This window comes from Globicephala melas, chromosome 11 (genome assembly GCF_963455315.2).
Source record: "Globicephala melas chromosome 11, mGloMel1.2, whole genome shotgun sequence".
In the NCBI taxonomy this organism is placed as follows: domain Eukaryota; kingdom Metazoa; phylum Chordata; class Mammalia; order Artiodactyla; family Delphinidae; genus Globicephala; species Globicephala melas.
In genome coordinates this window covers 35,821,912-35,842,538 of record NC_083324.2, presented here as the reverse complement: position 1 = coordinate 35,842,538, position 20,627 = coordinate 35,821,912, and the positions used below count along the sequence as shown (strand labels likewise).

Below are 20,627 nucleotides of genomic sequence, written 5' to 3'. Positions count from 1 at the left end.
AGGATGAATTTTTAGCTCAGAGTCTTACATTACAAATTAGAAGTCTCTGAACAAGACCCCTATTTAGCTAATCAATTAAGTTTAACAAGCCACATTACAGGGGTAAACAGGAAGGCAAAGAAGAGTGGTCAGACGAAGGCTTCTCAGGGGTGTTGACGCTTACCCTCCAACTGGAGCCACAGGTAGGAGCCTCTCACTGCAGTAATGGTGGCAACGCACACTTCTTCAGGGAGAAGAGGGTTCACTGCCTCAAGCTTCATGTTCTCCTTAAATTCATGCTCAGAAATTGACTAGAAGATAAATTAATCAAATACATACTCAGTATTAACTCACGTGCTCATCTGAGAGAACTTTCCAAGTAACAGTTAATCCTAGAGCAACTCCTCCATTCCACACCCCAGGGTAACTGTCCCTTTCCCTCCCTACAGAAGATAAGATTTATCCTCCAGAGGGTAAAACAACAGATCCCTGGGCAGGAGGACACAGGAACTATTGAGGGCATGCATGCTGTCCAGAACAGAGATTAGCATGTGGAATGCTGAGGCCCAGTCCCTGCTACTACCCTCCATGTGAGCAAATGGAAGAGACTTCTTGTGGCAATATGAAGCACAAGAAGGAACACATAAAGACATGGATTTAGGTTTCCCCAACAAATGGCCAGACAGATCTTACCCAATAGGGAAGTTCAAGGTTGACAAGCCCCACCCACATGCTCAGAGCTTCCAATCAGCTTTTTCTTTTAGTCTCCCATTTCTTAAATATAAGCAAGCAAATTCCACCAAGGAATTACCAGATATCTAAACATATGAAAACTAGAGACCAAAACAGACAAAACAAGCAACTTGGAGAAAACAGATTATGTAAGAAGAAAACTCACAAAAGGTGGGGGTAATTAACATCCGCTGAAAGATGAGAAAAACTATTGCATCTTTAAAATAAGAACAGTATGTTATTAAAAATATTCAGAAATAGTTTTTAAAAAGTAAAAATGTGATATCAAAAATTAAAAACTCAAAATAAGGGTTGAAAGATAAAGTTTAGGAAATCTTCCAGCAAGCAAAGCAAAAAAAAACCCCTAAGAAACAGGAAAAGCGGTGGGGGTGGGGAGGGTGCGGCAAAATTGGAGGCCTGGTCCAGAGGGCCACCAAAATGAGAATTCCAGAAGGAGAAGAGAGAAAAAGAAAAGAAAATCAAAGAAGAGATCCAAGGGAACTTCCCAGCACAGAGAGGCGCAAGTTTCCAGAGAGAATGTGCTCTCCATGCCCCAGCACATGGGTGAAGACAGGCCAAGCCATAGCTTGACACTGAAAGGGAGTGACAAAAGAGATTCTATAACTTTCCAGGGATAGAGAAAAGGGCAGGTCATATATGAAAGATCAAGAATAAGAATGGCTTTCAACTTCTCAATACCAACACTATAAGTAGAAAACAACTGAGGTTTTCAAAATTCTAAAGTGAAATAACTTGCATTCTAAAATTCCACGTTGAGCCAAACGATCAGTCAAGTTAGTAGAGTGAACATATTTTCAAACACCAAAAGTCTACTAACACTTACATCTCTTGCATCCCATTTCAGGAAGCTACTGAGAGACAGGCTCCATCAAAACAAGGGAGTAAACCAAAAAAGAAGAGGCCATGAGATATATAAAACAGGAATCCCAAGTCCTAAGAAGAAGGAGAGGCAATTCCTTGGTGACACAGCAGAGCAGTTTTCAGAATTAAAACTACATGGCAAGCCAAGACAGTAACCTGTCTAAAAAGAGGTTGCTAAGAGGGGTGTCTCTAAAAAATATATATTAGACATGACAGATTTCCTGATACGCTAATAGTTTTGAGAATCTAATGGAAGGTGTGGGAAGAACTAGTATTATAAGCAAAGAAAACTAGGCTATGAAAAACAAGGCAATTATTAACTTGAGGACAAATAAAAGAAGAAAATAATCGTAAAATACTACACTGCTAATCTGTGAGTAACACCTAAATGCCCATGATAATGTAAATACTCAAATTCAGACTTAACCGAGAATTGTAATATCACTCTAATAGGAAGAGCAGATAGGTAAGACAGAGGAGAAAGGTAAGGTAAAATAGCTAGATTACTCACTTACTGTAATACAGAATTGAGAGACACATCTAAAATTAACTCAAAAGATAGCAGCGAATTATAAGTGAGGAAGTATAAATATGAGAATAACAAACAGTGAGAAGAATAGGAAGTGAATACTTCTGGGAAGGGAAGCCATGGAAAGGGACAGAGCAGGAAACTGTTGTTTTATGTTCTAAGCTTTTTACTGCTGTTTGGCTCTGTAAACCATAAATAAGTTTACTAATTTTCTCTCCTTAATATTTCATCATTTTTTCATATTAATGGACCATCAAAACAAATCATAAACTAAAATTTTAAATTCACATGATTTCAGCTAATAAAAAAACCAAATTGATAAACTGTTAAGCTAATTAAATTAACAAATTAACTTCCGCAGCAAATGAAATTTTCCTTGGACCATTTTATTACAATCAACGAGAGGCGTTTTGGGGTTGCATGAGAGAACTGGCTTCACAGTAAACATCATTACAGCAAGGGAAGCACAGCAGTCCCCAGCAGCCCCGAAGCAGTGGCCCTGAGGGGACAGGATTCTCACCGGAGGGAAGCACCTCTGGGGAGCAGCTTCAGCACCACACTGTTTGAGGTAGTCGGCCCAATCAAAGTCCTGGCCTGGGTAGCCTAGGTAGGGACAAAAGAGCAATGATTCACACCTCACATGCCTGCCTGGCTTTGCCACTCTGCCAGGTGTCCACCCACAACTTCTAATTTTGCTAATTTGAGGACTTTGATCATTTTAGAGAGGGGAAATAACACCCTATTAAATCCAAAGTATTAATTTTATAAAATAGAGCAACTCTGGATAAATTTTTAAACTCACACTTCAAATTAGGCATTTATTTGAACAATACTTTATATGATTAGTTGCTGACAATTTACCAAAAGAATTTAAGACAGTTATGACTGAATTTGATTTGTGCTAATAAATCCCACCTCTAAAGGAGAGAGACCCAGGGTCTAAAGGAAAAGAGCAACCTACAGCACTATCTAATCGGTGAAGACTTTTTTCTTTCGTAAAGCTATTCCCTTAAACATGTCTTAGCAACTACTAATATTCCCAGCACAGGTTTCAGATTCGTGTTCTATAAAATCTCAGTGCTCTATAAGCTGAATCATGAATTCATTTCAGGAAAAAAGCTGAGCTTAATTCCCCGCTTAAGTCTACAGGTTCTTGGCAGAAGTCCCTCTAACCTGACACCCTGATGGCACCGGCTCTGTGCAAGGAGCTGGACTGAGTCTGGCTGCCCCGCCGTGTCTGAGCTCACCTCCGCTCCCCAGAGCTCAATTACCCACAGGCACAGAGCAAGCTACTCAAGAGCACACCAGCCTACAGCCAAACAGCCCCTGCAGTCACCTCCTCTGCCCACCTCAGAGTGGCACCATGTTCTCTCTGCCTCCCCCTCAATTCCTGACAGTAAATTAACTACCATTTTTAATTACATAATCTACTACTTTCCTTCTACTGATATTTACAAAGACAGCTGAGTTGTCTACAACAATGCGGAGAGAGGTGATATCTTTTAATTTTTTTTTCTTCTCATGTAATGGCAGTGGGCAGGATAAGGAACTTGGGATGTTCAGAGCATTCCTGCAAAGCAAGAACTTGCTCCTGTAGGTATGTCCCCCCAATCAACACCACCAGGCAGGCACTCCCACTGTCTGTTCACTGATGAGGGAGAACCTGGGGGGTTGTTACGGTTTTCCCCTATTTACTCATTGAAGGAACTGCCATTCTCACTTTTGTTTCCCCCGTGACTAGTCCAATGCCTGGCTCAAAGCAAACATTCCACAAAATGTTTGATGGATGAATGAAGGCTGAACGGAAGACAAAGGTTCAGAGTCTGTGACTCTTATTAACAGAAAAGAGCACTTCCAGCCCAGTGTTCCAGCAATCACCATTTAGAAAGTGAAGCTATGTTTTACTAAGAGCTTACCAATAAAGTATATACATGGCCAGTCAAATAATCTGATTTGCTGACATAAAAATCAGATAAACACCTTACACTTCCAGATACTCTTAAGTTAAAAAAATACCTAAAATTTCAGCTCAAATAAGTCATATTTAGTAACCTTGATTAAAGGGTCAAAGATTAAATTTTGCAAAGTTGCAAACATGAGGAAAATGAGTTGCTACCTTCCTACTTACAGCCTGAGTTCTACTTTTGACCATAAATCTCCCTCTGAGGTCCAAAGAGTCTCCCTCTAAGAGGAGGCCCAGAAACCTAAAAATCACTAATCTACCTCCTAACTCTGGCTCTAAGGCCTCTTCTCATAAATCAGCTCCCAACACTCATTGCATCCTACCCTCACCCCTGTTGCCTCCCAGCACACAGATGGAATGAACTAAGGAAGCTGCATGGAACCCCAGGATGTTATGAAGATATTTATCAAGGTAGTAGGACATACTTTATTTACTAGGTTTCTTTTTTTTTTTTTTTTTTTCACTATGCGGGCCTCTCACTGTTGTGGCCTCTCCCGTTGCGGAGCATAGGCTCCGGACACGCAGGCTCAGCGGCCATGGCTCATGGGCCTAGCCGCTCCGTGGTACGTGGGATCTTCCCAAACCGGGGCACAAACCCGTGTGCCTGCATCGGCAGGCAGACTCTCAACCACTGCGCCACCAGGGAAGCCCTAGTTTTTTGTTTTTTTAAAAAATATTTATTTGGTTGCACCTGTCTTAGTTGTGGCAGGCGGGCTCCTCAGTTGTGGCTCGCCAGCTCCTTAGTTGTGGCATGCATGTGCAATCTAGTTTTCTGACCAGGGATTGAACCCGGGCCCCCTGCATTGGGAGCGCAGAGTCCTAATCACTGTGCCACCAGGGAAGTCCCTATTTACTAGTTTTTAAGCTTAATTTATAACTTTTAAATATGTAGATACTGGAATATAGGTCTTTGTTTACTCTTGTCTTGGGCCCCCAAAACATTAAGGACAGGATTGGGTGTGAGGAGAGAGGTGGACAAAAGATCAGGTAAAGCCATCTGATAAATCTCATTTTGAAGCAAACAAATCAGAAAAGAATGAATACACACCAGGAGGGGGACTGATGTGTAAACCATTCTTCAGACCCCACTGCACAGGGAAAATACCAGGACTGTCAGCATGACACACGAAGGATCGCTGTGCACGATTCTCTGGTCGCAAATCATCCATTTCCACCAGAAAATACTTCTCATCAAAAACCTGTATGTATGATTTAACACACAAAATAGACAAATTTTGATTTTTTAATTGGGGTATAGTTGCTTTACAATGTTGTGCTAGTTCCTGCTGTACAACGAAGTCAATCAGCTATATGTGTACCTATACCCGCTCCCTCTGGGACCTCCCTCCCACCCATCCCACCCATCTAGGTCACCACAGAGCACCAAGCTGAGCTCCCTAAGCTATACAGAAGGTTCCCACTAGCTGTTTTACACATGGTAGTGTATATATGTCAATCCCAATACGTGTATGTTTACGCATGCGTGCGCACACACACACACACGTCATTTCCTTGGCATAGCTGAACGTGTTACAAAAGTTAATAGCCACATTAATAGTAACATTAAGTGTTTTTTAATACTACTACTAAGCACTCAGTAAATGTTATCTCTGTGTCAGGCACTCTTTAAATGCTTTTTTTGTATTAATTCAGCTTTAATCTTCCTAACACTCTAACGAGGTACCATTATCAACCCCATTTTGCAGAAAAGGAAACTGAGTTTAAAAAGCAGTTAAATAACCTGCTCCATGTTACACTGACAGGAAGAAACAGAACCTAGATTTAAATCCAAGTTGTTGAGCTCCAAACAAAGCTTAGTTCAGGCTCAGTGAGGGGTCAACTACACCAGTTTATTAGATCAGATCCTAGCCTAGTTTCAAATGCCAGAGAAGGTTTTACGAAACTCCCCTGGCTCCTTACCACCTACCCTTCAACTTCAGGAAGGACCTTCTGATTCCACTGCAAGTTCAGAATCCCTTCTTGTTCTTTTTTTCCCCCTCCTTTTGTGAAGTTACTCTTTTTTTTAAAAAAAAAAATAAATTTATTTATTTTGTTTTATTTATTTTTGGCTGTGTTGGGTCTTTGTTGCTGCATGCAGGCTTTCTCTAGTTGCAGCAAGCGGGGGCTACTCTTTGTTGCGGTGCATAGGCCTCTCACTGGGGTGGCTTCTCTTGTTGCAGAGCATGGGCTCTAGGCGCATGGGCTTCAGTAGTTGTGGCTCATGGGCTCCAGAGCACAGGCTCAGTAGTTGTGGCACACGGGCTTAGTTGCTCCGCGGCATGTGGGATCTTCCCGGACCAGGGTTTAAACCCGTGTCCCCTGCCTTGGCAGGCAGATTCTTAACCACTGTGCCAGCAGGGAAGCCCCCTTCTTGTTCTAAGAATAATCTTCTTCTAAGGTAAGGAAAATTTAAATCTCAACAGGTCAGACGATTTAGTGTCCACATAACTATTCCTCTTGTCACACTTGACTTTTGGTTCTACTTTCAGTAAGTGGGCTTCTGCTCTACTCTTAAAACGAAATCCTCTACCTTATGCCTCAGTTCTAGTTACTGAGTAACTGGGCCTTGACAACCTGCCCGGTTCTTGTGGTTACTTCTAACAAGAACCTCGCTTTTGTCAGCCTTCCAAAAGATTAAAGTCTGGATCTGGAATCCATGGCTGGAGCAATCCTACTAGCAGATCTTGTGACACTAATCAACCGTTCCCCACACATCTGCTCACCCAACGAGCCCTGCACCTAGCTGGACACTGATGACACTGCCTGCCTCCAAACTTTTCAGATACCGTGGGCCACCTGCTGCTTAAATCTCCTCTATAGTTATGTACAGCCAGGCCTGCCCCAAAGAATGTGCAGCCCACTACTCTGGTGCCCAGGCTTTGGTTAGCTGGGGCAGCCAAGCTCTGACAAAGGAATGGACCACAAAGAACCAGACATTACAAATGTAAAATGTGCACAGAACTAATTCTAGCCTCACAGCTTAGGAGAAACAATGGGTTGGATTAGTGGAGTTTGAAGATTAAAACACTACCAATCTCCTAAACCAGTCACCCTGTAAGAATTCTTACCAAGAGAGTTGCCTCCATTTTACCTTAACAATTGTAGCAGGAGAGATCCCAAAAGGAGACCAGGGATCCACAGCTTCCAATTTCATATTTACAGAGAATGAATGAGCGCCAATCACTTGTTTATCCTGAAATGCAAATGCCAAGAGGGAATAAAATATAGTATCTGCACATTAATTTTATACTCATATATAGCTGAATACTACTCTTAATTAAAATAACGGAACTGTCCAGCTTCTGGTAAATAATCTAATCCTATAATTGTCTTCCCAGCCTGGAAAAAATTATTTAGGAAAAAAAAAACCCCCAAAGGAAGCACTCCTACTCTCTACATTCATAACACGAGGGTCATACAGAGAAAAAACAAGTTTATTTTACAACAAGTCAAGGCTATGTAGTTAAGAGTAGAAAAGAAAAGACTCAAAATGCTTTAAGAGCGCTTCAGGAAAAAACCTGGACTACTTTTAGGAAAAAAGGATGATCATCACTCTCGCTAGCCTTCACACCTCTTCCCTCCTTCAGGCATCACAGCACCCTCACTGACGCCAGGGATTATTTTATGCTTTGCAGCTCCCCCATATTGCTTTTCTCTACTGTGAGAAGATAAGTACCTATCTACAACATTTTTGTTTTTACCTTAAATAAGTAAGATGGTAATGGCTCTTCCTCCTCCTCTTTCACTTTGGCCAAGATCTCTTGCCACTCAACTTCAGTTTTCAGATGTCTGATGGCTTTAGTTAAAACAAGACAGGATGCTTTAAGTGATGTGAGAACTGACACATTTTATAACTGCTCTGAAACCATTCACATAAAAAAGTCACTTTCCACTGGGAAAAGGAAGGGGTTCAAGCCCACTTATACCAGCTTTACTCAGAGAACTTATAACTTTAACTTCAGTACCTCGTCTCCTCTGTTCAGAACCTGGGTAGTGGTTTGGTGAAAATACCTACAGTAAGATCATAAGGATTGCTGTTGTCCACAAAATAATATAATATAGCATCCAAATTGGGACACATAATAATGATTGTAAATTGATTCAAACATTAACTCCTGTTTTAATATTATTGGGATATCTTTTAATCAACAATTTGCTTTGAACTCAAGACCTGTCCTACTCCTGTAACTATGTACATGCTACCTAGAGAATTTTTCTTCAGTTTTGGTAACGGATCAGTATGAGTTGGGGCAGAAGTTAGTAAAAGTTGGAGCAGAAGGTATATCAATATGTGTGGCAAATTACTAAGGCAATAAAGCCAAAAAAAAAAAAAGGCATTTAACTACTCCATATACATTTTTTCAATATCTCTATTATGTAAACTAACAAAGGCTTCCATAATATGCAGAATAATGTATTTTTCAGTCTCATAGATATTAATAAAAATATAATAAACAATAATGTAATATTAAAAGAATAATGTTATATTGCTCCTCACCTGATGGGGGCTGAAGCTCATATCCCTGTTGAGCAGCCCAACCAACATGATGAAGAAATGGATCCAAGTAATACAACCAATGTTCAAAATTATCAGAACTCTCAAGTCCTTCGTAACGCAGCTTCAGCCTTCCTCCAATGTTGTCTACTACAGTAACAATCCAAGTACTTAAAGATTCCTGGAAAGCTTGACATTCCAGCCTGGAACCTGGAGCAATGAGATCTAAAGGATTCCTCCCATTACGGAGCTGTAGGTAAAAAAAGCAAAATGATTATATAAGAGAGGTAACATAATATTTTTAAAATCAAGTTTTAAATGAACTCAAATTAACCTTTATATTTTTACCCATTCAAAGCTAGTGACACTGAACTGCCTAATATCATACAAGTCTCTATAGTATTATTTCTGGTGATATGAAAATATTTATCTTAAAGAAAGATTTCTGTCTCTAGGACTATATTACAGTTTCATCTAGAAAGAATTTTTAAAATATCATTACTTAGTCTCTGTAAAAGCAAATATGATCATCATTTAAAAAAAAATCAAATATGACAAAAGTCAAAATCCCCCACAATCCTACCTCCAGGAAAGAACCATGATAAACGCTTTGGCATATACTCTCTGAGAATGGGTTTTCTACACACAAGTCAACATCCACCCGTGTCTATCTTTTTCTCTTTTGTATTTTTTGAAAAATGTATATTGTTTTTCAATGTGTGTTTGTCACTTAATATTTCATAGCTATCTTTCTATTATAACACATATAAATCTCCCTCATTCTTTTAATCTGTTTTATTGACATTATGTATTATATGTCATGTATTATGTATTATATGGGCAGTAATTTATCCACTTATCTGCTGATGGCATTTCAGTTCTGATTTTTTTACTCATTTCACAACGATGTTCTTATGAATGCAATGAGTGTTCTGATTACACTGAGGGAAAGGAAGAGTTTAATTCTCACTCTCTAGATACATACTAAAAGCTAGAAAAAAGAATAAAAACAAAGGCTGATTCCAATATCATCACTTAACCATTTCTTAATGTTCAAACTTACATTTTTTTCCTAATAAGAACTGCTCGGACTTCCCTGGTGGCACAGTGGTTAAGAATCTGCCTGCCAATGCAGGGGACACGGGTTCAAGCCCTGGTCTGGGAAGATCCCACATGCTACCGAGTAACTAAGCCCGTGCACCACAACTACTGAGACTGTGCTCTAGAGCCCGCGAGCCACAACTACTGAACTCGTGTGCCACAACTACTGAAGCCCGCATGCCTATAGCCTGTGCTCTGCAACAAGAGAAGCCACTGCAATGAGAAGCCTGCACACCGCAACCAAGAGTTGCCCCTGGGCAGCAACAAAGACCCAATGCAGCCAAAAATAAATTAATAAATAAATTTATAAAAAAAAAAAAAAAGAACTGCTCTATGACACTTACATATTCATATACATGCAAAAGAACACATGAACAAATGAAGGAACACATTCACAGCTAAAGATAAGAACAGCAAAATCAAGGTCAATGTACTGCAGGATACTTATTAATTCATTTGTTCATGATTTCATTCATTCATTCAAATGTTACTGAGTGTTTAGCCGGGCCCAGACTAAACGTAATTAAATGAGTCAGAGTACAGGCATACATCTGAGATATTGCAGGTTCAGTTCCAGAGCACTATAATAACGTAAATATTGCAGTAAAGTGAACCATACTAATTTTTTGGTTTCCCAGTGCATATAAAAATAAAGTTTAGGGCTTCCCTGGTGGCGCAGTGGTTAGGAGTCTGCCTGCTGATGCAGGGGACACGGGTTCGTGCCCCGGTCTGGGAAGATCCCACATGCCGCGGAGCGGCTGGGCCCGTGAGCTATGGCTGCTGGGCCTGCGCGTCTGGAGGCTGTGCTCTGCAACAGGGAGGCCACAGCAGTGAGAGGCCCGCGTACCGCAAAAAAAATAAAATAAAAATAAAGTTTACACTATATTGTAGTCTATTAAGTGTGCAACAGCATTGTCTAAAAAAAAAAAAAGCACATATCTTAATTTAAAAATACAAAACAAAAACCAATTACAATAATAACATCAAAGATCACTGATCAGAGATCACCATACAAATATAATAATAATGAAAAGTTTGAAATATTGTGAGAATTACCAAAATGTAACACAGAAACACAAAGTGAGCAAATACTGTTGGAAAAATAGCGCCGACAGACTTGCTCAAAGCAGGGTTGCCACAATGCTTCAATTTGTAAAAAATGCGGTGTCTGAAAAGCACAATAAAGTGAAGCACAATCAAATGAGGTATGCCTATATAAAATATAAAGATCACCTAGAAACAGAGTGTTCGCCAATCAAGTTTAAAGAGGAATTGTGAATGGATCACGGAATTAAATATAACAGTTAACACTATAAAACATTTAGAAGAAAATATAGGAGTAAATCTATATGACCTTGGGTTAAGCAAAGCCTTCTTAGATAAGACTCCAAAAGTACAAGCAACAAAAGAAAAAGATAGATAAATTGGATGACATCTAAATAAAAAACTTTTTTTCTACAAACAATACCATCAAGAAAGTGAAAAGACAATCTACAGAATTGGAGAAAATATTTAAAAATCATATATCTTGATCTAGACTTGTAATCAGAATTTATAAGGAACTCTTACAACCCAATAATAAAAAGATAAATAACCCAATTTAAAAATGGGCAAATATTTCTCCAAAAAAGCACATAGAAATATGCTCAGTATCATTAGTCATTAGGGAAATGCAAATCGAAGTGAGATATTACTTCACACCCACTAGGATAGCTACAACCAAAAAGAGAATAACGGGTGTTGGCAAGGATGTAAAGAAATTGGAACCTTCATAAACTGCATTTCACGTATGATACAAAGAATGTTGCTGGTACGACAGATAGTGACAAAATATAACTTAGAAACGTCATAATCAATAAATTTATTTCACAAAAACAAGAAATCTATTTTCACCAACAAGCTCAAAAGCTATACTAATTTAAAAGAACTGCTGAAAGCAGGTAGGTGGTGGTCCAGTGTCTTCCGAGCAAAAGAAAAGGGGTCTCAAGTCACCTGGTGTGGGAGTTACAAATGTCCATGCTGAAGTAGAGTCAGCCCTTGCTCAGTTCCAAGTGAGAGCTCAAAATGGCCACATTTTCCAACTGAGTGAAAGAATCTGGAAAACTAGATTTTCATGTGTTTGCAACTAATTCAAAAACCTTTTATGCACTGAGTAAGCCACCAGTTTGCAACCTCTGAAGGTAAGTTTACATCCCCCAATACCTATGCCTATGTCTGTACTAATAATGCTGATCTGTCTTGGAGTGGTAAATGAGCATGCAATTTTAAGATTCCTTGGACAGGAAGATTGGAAGGGTTTTCCACACTGATTCTGGAAGCAATAATACTCACGCCCTCTAGCAGCGGAACAGGAGGACTACATGCTCCCATCAGGGTCTGCCGCAGAAACTCATCCAGATCAGACACTTTATCTCTGATGCCTAGATGAAGGAATCATACTGTCAGCCACAAAACACACAGAAATTAAACTAAGCAGAATACAGAGAAACTAAACGAGTGAAAATGGTTTAGAGGTGCATGTGTCATTTTAATGTTTAACAGCCCAAAATATTGCTTCTTTGACAGCTTAAAAATAATCCTCCTCTAGACAGAGCTACTTCCTGGTTAGTTTAATAAGAGTTGTATCCAGAAAAAAGAGAGTAGGCCCAACTCCCTGTTAGTATAATTTTACCCAAAAATGAACTACTTTATTTTTTATTATGGAAATTTTCAAATATATAGAAAAATAGAGAAAACAGTATAATGAATCCCCAGCTTCAAAAACTGTCACTTCATGGTCAACCTTTATATCTAGACCAGGAGCTGTTAGCAAACGACAAACTGTGGGCTAAATCTGGCCTGTTGTCTTTACTGTAAATAAAGTTTTATTGGAACACAGCCAACATCATTTTTTAAGTACTGCTTTCACATTACAAAGGTAGAGTTGAGCAGCTGTGACAGAGACCACAGGGCCTGAAAAGCCTAAAATATTTTACTATCTGGTCCTTTACAGCTACTTTGTCAACCCTGATCTACATCCTCACATACTCCCCCCGCCCCCTGTGACCCAACCGTGGATTATTCAGAAACCAATTCCTGATATCATGTAATTTCATCTAATGTAATCTCAGTATAAATTTCTAAAAGAAAATAACTTTTTGTATAACCACAATAACATCACACCTTTAAAAATTATAATAATTCCTTCATATCAAATACCTAGTCCATGTTCAACTTTCCAAAATGTCTCAAAAATGATTTTTTCAATTTGTTTGGTCAAATCATGATACAAATGAGAGCCATACATTGCAAATGGTTAATATATCAACTAAATCTCTTTTAATGTGTACGTATACCCCACACTCCCTCTTCTTCTTGCAGCATATTTGTTAAGACTCAACATTTTGTCCTATATAGAGTTTTTCAGAGTCTGGTTTTACTGGTTGCCTCCTTGTGGTAACTAGTTGCTCTACTGTCCTTTTCATTTTCTATAAATCAGTATTTAGATCTAGAGGCCTGATCAAATTCAGATTTGACTCTCTGGGGTGGGGGGTAAGATTACTTCATAAGTGGAGTTGTATCTTTCCATCAAGAGGCACATTCATTCTGGTTGTCTCTCCTTCTGTGATGCTGGCAGCTTTTAATGGTCACTACATAGATATACTGATTCATTAGGGGCTAAAAATGGTGATATTCTATCACCCCTTCTTCATTTACTAACCAAAATACTTCTATAAAGAAAAATTTCTCTTCTTCTACTATTTGATCACACAAAGAAGGCAGGATATATGCTTGATTCTCTTTATTCTTTCTCTGTATTTACCAGCCTTCAAAATTATCATTTGGTTCTCCAGCATCATCCCAAAGCGACCAATGAGGGTTTTGTTTAAAAGATTCACCATGAAGTTACAGATTAAATCACATATATGTTTCAGGCCACTGCAGCTACTGTCCTATTGATGCTCAAAGTGCCTCATCTTTAAGAAGAGGGGGTCTCTTCAGGTTGGCTCCTGAGTCCTTTGACTTACCGTAGTAAATAGTTATTGATCTCTTTTTCACTTTTGGTATAAAAAGATGTTCTGTGCTCCTCTTATACATTTCCTGCCCCAGTCCAGCTTTATCCCACAATACACAAATAATGATTTCAAAATAACATCAACTCTACCACCAACAATATGATTACTAAAAACAGCTTGAGTTGTTGTTGCTACTTCGGCAATTTTTTTGGTTCCTTTTGGCATAGCCTTACTAGGGACATATATTTAAACTACTGTATTTGAAAGTCACTGAAATAGTTGTTCTCTGGGTAGTTACTTCACAAGCTCCATACACAGGTTTCTTTACTTGCTTCTGCATTTTTTTTTTTTTTTTTTTTTTTTGCGGTACGCGGGCCTCTCACTGTTGTGGTCTCTCCGGTTGCAGAGCACAGGCTCTGGACGCGCAGGTTCAGCGGCCATGGCTCACGGCCCAGCAGCTCCGTGGTGTGTGGGATCTTCCCGGACTGGGGCACGAACCTGTGTCCCCTGCATCGGCAGGCGGACTCTCAACCACTGTGCCACCAGGCAAGCCCCACAAATTGCTTTTTAAAATTTAATTTTGCTTTATAAGTTATATAAAATATTTACATGGTTCAAAATTCAAATCTACAAAATAAGGTACATTCAGAAAATCCACCTTTTAACCTTGTCCCCTTCATCCTATTCCCTTCTTTACCCACAGGCAACTTTTTAAAATGGTGTATTCCTTATTGTTAATCAACTATAGTTCAATTAAAAAAAAAGATTCCTTTAGTTTTAAAAAACGAAGTTAACACACACATACACACGCATTCATACATCTTCCTCCTCCCTCATTCAATACATATTTTTCTTTATTCATATAACAAGATATCTGGAGACCATTCCTTGGATATATGTACATGGACTCACCCTGTTTCTTTTTTTAATGACTGATTGCACCTTTTATTATGAAGTACTCTTCTTTGGAAAGGTGATATATATTGATACACACACACACACACACACACACACACATACACACACACACAAAGGAATATTACTTAGCTATAAAAAGAATGAAATAATGCCATTTGCAGCAACATGGATGAACCAAGAGATTATCACTCTGCTGTACACCTGACACCAATGTAACATTGTAAATCAACTATACTTCAATTAAAAAATAATAAAAAAGTACCCTTCGTTTCTTACAGTGCTTTCTGATCTGAATTCCACCTTTGTCAGATATCAAGACTGAGACTCCTGCTTTCTTTTCTATTTGCATTTGTCTATGTATCTTTGTCCATCCTTTTATGTTTATTCTTTCAGAATATCTCCATTTAGGTATGTCTCCTGTAATAGCACAGAAGTGGGTTTTATTTTGTGAGCCAACCTGAATTGTTTACTTTTAATAGAAGAGTAAGCCCATTAACATTTATTTATATTACCAAAAGATACAACCTCAATTCTGTCCTATTGTTAAGTATTACATAAATTGCTTGTGTATGTGTACAGTCTTTCACTATGTGATCTATTTTATTTAAATATATACTTTTTCTTTTTAAAATCTACCTTTTGGCATTTAGAAAGGTTTGTGTTTTTATTTCTTCTGTTTACTTTTTTTTTTTTTTTTGCGGTACACGGGCCTCTCACTGTTGTGGCCTCTCCCGTTGCGGAGCACAGGCTCCGGACGCGCAGGCTCACCGGCCATGGCTAACGGGCCCAGGCGCTCCGCGGCATGTGGGATCTTCCCGGACTGGGGCACGAACCCGTGTCCCCTGTATCGGCAGGCGGACTCTCAACCACTGTGCCACCCCGGAAGCCCCTACTAATATCTTTATATAACAATGTTAGTCCTCTCTATTTTCGGACTATTTTCTATTTCATTTTTTTTTTTTTTAATAAACAATACTAAAGTTAGCTATAATGTCTTTCTTCTCCTCTCTTTCAGCATCTCATTTCAGTAGCCTTTTACTCCCAGTTAACACTTAAAAGGCAATTAGTTAAATTACTAGGCAATAAACCTGTTTTAAAAGGGGAGGAGGGATGAGTAAGCTTATACCACTGTATTCACTTGCTCGCCCCACTGTGGTCGCATATTTTTTATAGTTATACTGTATTTATGTTGTCAGAGCATGTAGCCTTAATATACTATACTGTCTCTCTTACAACAATCATTTAGCTTGAAGTTCTACAGTCATATATACATTTAGTGTTTCACTAACAATTCTCAAGCTAATGTTTCTTCATTTGTTTTTCTTTTCTTTTAAAAACATTAATTAATTAATTAATTAATTTATTTTTGCAGTACACAGACCTCTCACTGCTGTGGCCTCTCCCGTTGCGGAGCACAGGCTCCAGACGCGCAGGCTCAGCGGCCATGGCTCACAGGCCTAGCCGCTCCGCGACGTGTGGGATCTTCCTGGACCGGGACATGAACCCGTGTCCCCTGCATCGGCAGGCGGACTCTCAACCACTGCACCACCAGGGAAGCCTGCTCTGGAAGGATTTTATTCTACCCTTTTTTCCTCTTTTTTAAATTATCCTAACTTGACCTTGTATGAGACTCAACTGAAATCATTTTCTCTTGTTCATGTTTAAATGAGGTGAATTTTCCTATACTCTTAAGATGTGATAGTGGGCCAGGTAGCTTCACGCCTCTAGAGCTTCCTCTTACATTGTTTTTTCACAGAATGTTAAGGGCAAGCTAGAAGCCCACCGATAACCCAGGACTCTACATTTCTAAATACCATCCTTCAAAAAACAAAATGAAACAAAACAAAAAAACCTAGGGCTCCCTGGAGAAATGGCTGATTTCAGGGCTGAGGCAGGGAAAAGTTTCCTGAACAAGAAACTACTCAAAGAATAATGGGAACATAGCAAAGGACACATTTGCCAGCTTGAAGGGGTGTCCACTGGCCAAATCTAGGACAGTCTGAGCATCAAAATAAATAATGATAGTAAGGATTATAATCCATTGAATAAAATAATACTCATAAGTCTATACTGACATAGATACATAAATACACACATGCATACATTAATACCTGTGTGTAAATGGTAGAAAAGAGAAAGCTCTTTCTATAGTAGAAAGCCAATTATGAAATGAAGAAGGAATTAGAAAATGCCATTTGGTAATCATTAGAGTAATAACTGTTTCAGATAAAAATTATCAATGGATGCCAAAAATAGTGGGTGAAGTTTGAAGAGTAATGAGATAGTTACATAATCTCAAGGTATCTTCCCACAAGATACTTACTAAGTAAAAACAATAAAAGCAATTTTACTGTGGAAAATTTTACAAGTGGAAAAACTTGGCATATACCAATTTAATCAAGTGATGAAAGTTAATATCACAAGTTAGTTACAGGACAAACCAATAGCATGTGTCTCCTGATATGATGCACCAGAAGGACACAACATCACTTCTGCATTTCTCCTACCAAAAGTGCACAATTGGGCTTCCCTTGTGGTTGAGAGTCTGCCTGCCGATGCAGGGGACACGGGTTCGTGCCCCAGTCCGGGAAGATCCCACATGCCGTGGAGCGGCTGGGCCCGTGAGCCATGGCTGCTGAGCCTGTGCCTCCGGAGCCATGCTCCGCAACGGGAGAGGCCACAACAGTGAGAGGCCCGTGTACCGCAAAAAAAAAAAAAAAAAAAAGTGCACAATCTGAATCTAAGTAAACATCAGACAAACCCAAACTGTGAGACATTCTAAAAAATAGCCGGCCTGTACTCTTCAAAAACGTCAACGCCAAGAAGGACAAAGAAAGGTTAAGGAAACTAAAAAGATATGACAGCTAAATACACTGAATCCTGGACGAGGAAAAGACATGAGGAATAATGAACAGTACTCAACCCAGGACATAATGAACGTTCCTGCGAAAATCGGCCTGTACCTTTCAAAGATGTCAAAGTCATGAAAGTCAAAGAAAGCATGAGGAACTGTCCCAGATTAAAGGAATCTTAGGAGACACGACAAATGAATGTTAACACATGATCCAGGATTTTCTTTTACTGTAGAAACATTTTACTATAAAAGCATTATTGATAAAAACTGAACAAGGTCTATAGATTAAATAACAGTATTGTATCAAAGTTAATTTCCTGATTTTATTTTATTGTGTTCATGAATGTCCTTGTTTTTAGAAGTAAAGGGTAAAAGGAAATCACATGTACAACTGACTCTCATGGTTCATTAAAAAAGCCTGTGTGTGTGTGTGTGTGTGTGTGTGTGTGTGTGAGAGAGAGAGAGAGAGAGAGGACAAAGTAAATGTGGTAAAATGCCAACATTTGGGGAAAGTTGGCAGTAAGTCCCCAAGAATTTTCTATAATATTTTTGCAAATCTCAAGTATTTCTGTAAATCTGAAATTATAAAAAAAATAAGAAGTTGAAAGTAAAGCATATAAGGTCTGGAATTTTCTTAAGGTCTGTCTTTCCTTTCTGCACATTTATATGACCCTTCTCTTTCTTTTGTCCTATTGTCTCTGTCTTACTTAATTTGGATTCTACTCCCAGTAGGGCTCTTTCCTGAAAGCGAGCTTCAGCTGGTTTATTCTAAGGGTCCACAGGTCCCAGATTGCTTGTAGGTCATAAGAGGGAGGACGATAAAATCAGAAAGAGAATCAATCTGGCCCAACGTATTCAAAGACAACCAGACCTACAAGTCTCAAACTTAAGAGAGCCTCACAGACCTACACGATTATAAGCAACAGATGCTTCCTATGAATGTCATAAAAGCCTGAAGCTTAGTGAGCACAGAATATAATTTTTTTTAAAGGGAAATGTAAATTATTCCTTATAAATACTGTCATTCAAAATGCTAACCCAAAGAAGTTAGGTAGACCTATGTGCTTGGGAAACTGAAAACCTTAAGACTGTGGACAGCCCAAATTTTCCTACATCAATACCACATCATGCCTTGATACGAAGTATCGCATTACCTTCCGGGGCTTCGAGGGTCTTCTTATTCTGCTCACACCACCCAATGGGGTAGAGGTCAGCCTTCCTGATGTCACACCAGAAGTCTGCTCTCCGGTCCTCCCCGTAGCCATCGTAGCGGAGGAGGAGCAACTGCTCACAGGTGGTAATGATGGTGGCAACCCAGTAGGTTTCAGGATCGGTTTTCACAACCACCTCCAGTTTCATCCCAGGAGCAAATCCATTCTGCAAACGTGTGTCCACCTGAACAGGGAAATGTTATTAACCACCAGAAAAACATCTCAAATGAATACTTCTTTGGCCAACATTCTTTAAGACTTACAATTCTGAAGCACTAAATGCAATAAAATCTTCTCAAGGGAAACCTGAGACATTCCAATTCTAACTCACAGGAGTGATCCAAACAAAACAGGGGCTAGCAATGCTGCTCTGTTCCATCTGACTCTGAAGGAGCTTTAAGAGAACTCAATATTCCACCAAAGCAGTCTATTATGATTATAGAATATGCTTTCTATTAAGTATACAAATCACTGAATGTTCACCATTTTAACAACCTTCAACACATTAAGTTTTCAAGAGTGATTTCTCGATCATTCAAAAGAAAATTTATGAAGCTAGAAAAGGTAAAGGACAAAAATAAGTTATACCGATAATAAATTAGTATAATATGTATCATACAAAAGGAGCCATATTTCCCAGTTTCCCTAAAACAGTCTGTGTTTACACCCGTTTTTCTTGAATAATAATAATGCCTCTTAACTCTCTCAAAAGTGTCCTAATTTAGATGATAAATTATATGGTCACAAAGTTAGGGGTCTGCAATTCTGGAATTCCTGTATGTGTATACTAAAATTAAATAAATATATTATGGATAATGAGAGCCAGGTTTCTCACTGTGGGAGAAAGAAGTAAAAATAAGAAGAGGGGAATGGGACTTCCCTGGCAGTCCAGTGGTTAAGATTCCACGCTTCCACTGCAGGGGACATGGGTTCAATCCCTGGTGAAGGAACTAAGATCCTGCATGCCGTACGGCACAGCCAAAAATAATAATAATAATAAAATAGAATAAAATTTTAAAAAGAAGAAGGTAAAACCAGAAAGAATCTTGTGGTGTTGATCTGAAATCAGAGGTCTGGATGCCAAAATGACTATGACGACTATGATATCTGCATAACCTCAAAGGTTCTCTCCACAAAATTCTTCTTAGTCGCAAAAGGGAAAACAGTAACATGACGGTGAAGAAATCTGGCAGACGCCACCTTAACTACCGGATCAAAGTTAACATCACCAGTCCTAAAACATCAATATCATATACCCTTGATATCATACCAGAAAAGCACATCATCATTTCTATGACATTCTTGCCAAATGCATAAACTCAAGCTAATCATGAGAAAACCCAAACGCAAATTGAGAAACATTCTACAAAGTAACTGGTATATGATATGCGCTTCAAAAGTATCCAGGCCATGAAAGACAGAGAGAGAATGAGGAACTGTCCCACGCTGGAGGAGACGATGGAGACAGGACAACTAAGCGCAATGTGGCCATGATAACCACTAGAAAATGAGGGGGCTCCTGGAAAGGAGAGGCCAGAGAGGGAAAGTCCGCATTCTGTGTAAAATTCCTCCCCATTCTAATCACTAACCTGCTGTACTCCTGAAAGGTAATCACTATCCTGAATTATAACACTACAGTTTAACACTGCCTGTGTTACAGGACTATGTTAGCAAAATTATGCAGTATGAATGTTTTTCTGTGTGGCGCTTCTCTTGTCCAACATTGCTTATGAGATTCATTTGTGCTGTTGCATGTAACAGTACTTTATGTCTTCCCCTTCCTGTATAGTATTCCATTATACAAATATGCCATAATTTATCCATTCTAATGCTCCTCATAGTAGGCACTCTGGGTAGGTCACAGTTTTGGAAGACTACTGATAATATCCTCATAATTATATGAATAGTTTTTATGTCATTTGATGCATACCTACATGGATTCCTATAATAAAAAGACAAATATTTTCC

At 39.0% G+C, this 20,627-nt stretch overlaps 1 protein-coding gene across 7 annotated transcripts in view; it reads right to left on the bottom strand.

The window, feature by feature from the left end:
• SFMBT1 (Scm like with four mbt domains 1) overlaps positions 1–20,627 on the bottom strand; it is a 132,868-nt gene that overhangs the window by 22,864 nt on the left and 89,377 nt on the right. For 4 of the 7 annotated variants that reach the window (XR_009565891.1, XM_060308327.1, XM_060308325.1 and 1 more), the window contains 9 exons: positions 18,603–18,843; positions 14,871–15,011; positions 12,013–12,101; positions 8,584–8,830; positions 7,787–7,881; positions 7,177–7,278; positions 5,134–5,284; positions 2,643–2,725; positions 164–290 (listed from right to left, as the gene is read on the bottom strand). Coding sequence is in view for 6 of the 7 variants with exons in the window: in XM_060308327.1 (XP_060164310.1) it covers positions 164–290; positions 2,643–2,725; positions 5,134–5,284; positions 7,177–7,278; positions 7,787–7,881; positions 8,584–8,830; positions 12,013–12,101; positions 14,871–15,011; positions 18,603–18,843 (1,276 nt within the window). In the remaining variant the exon portion in view is untranslated. Of the gene's footprint in view, positions 1–163; positions 291–2,642; positions 2,726–5,133; positions 5,285–7,176; positions 7,279–7,786; positions 7,882–8,583; positions 8,831–12,012; positions 12,102–14,870; positions 15,252–18,602; positions 18,844–20,627 lie in introns of those variants that run through there. The other 3 variants (XM_060308328.1, XM_030867417.2, XM_060308329.2) reach the window with 2 other exon arrangements.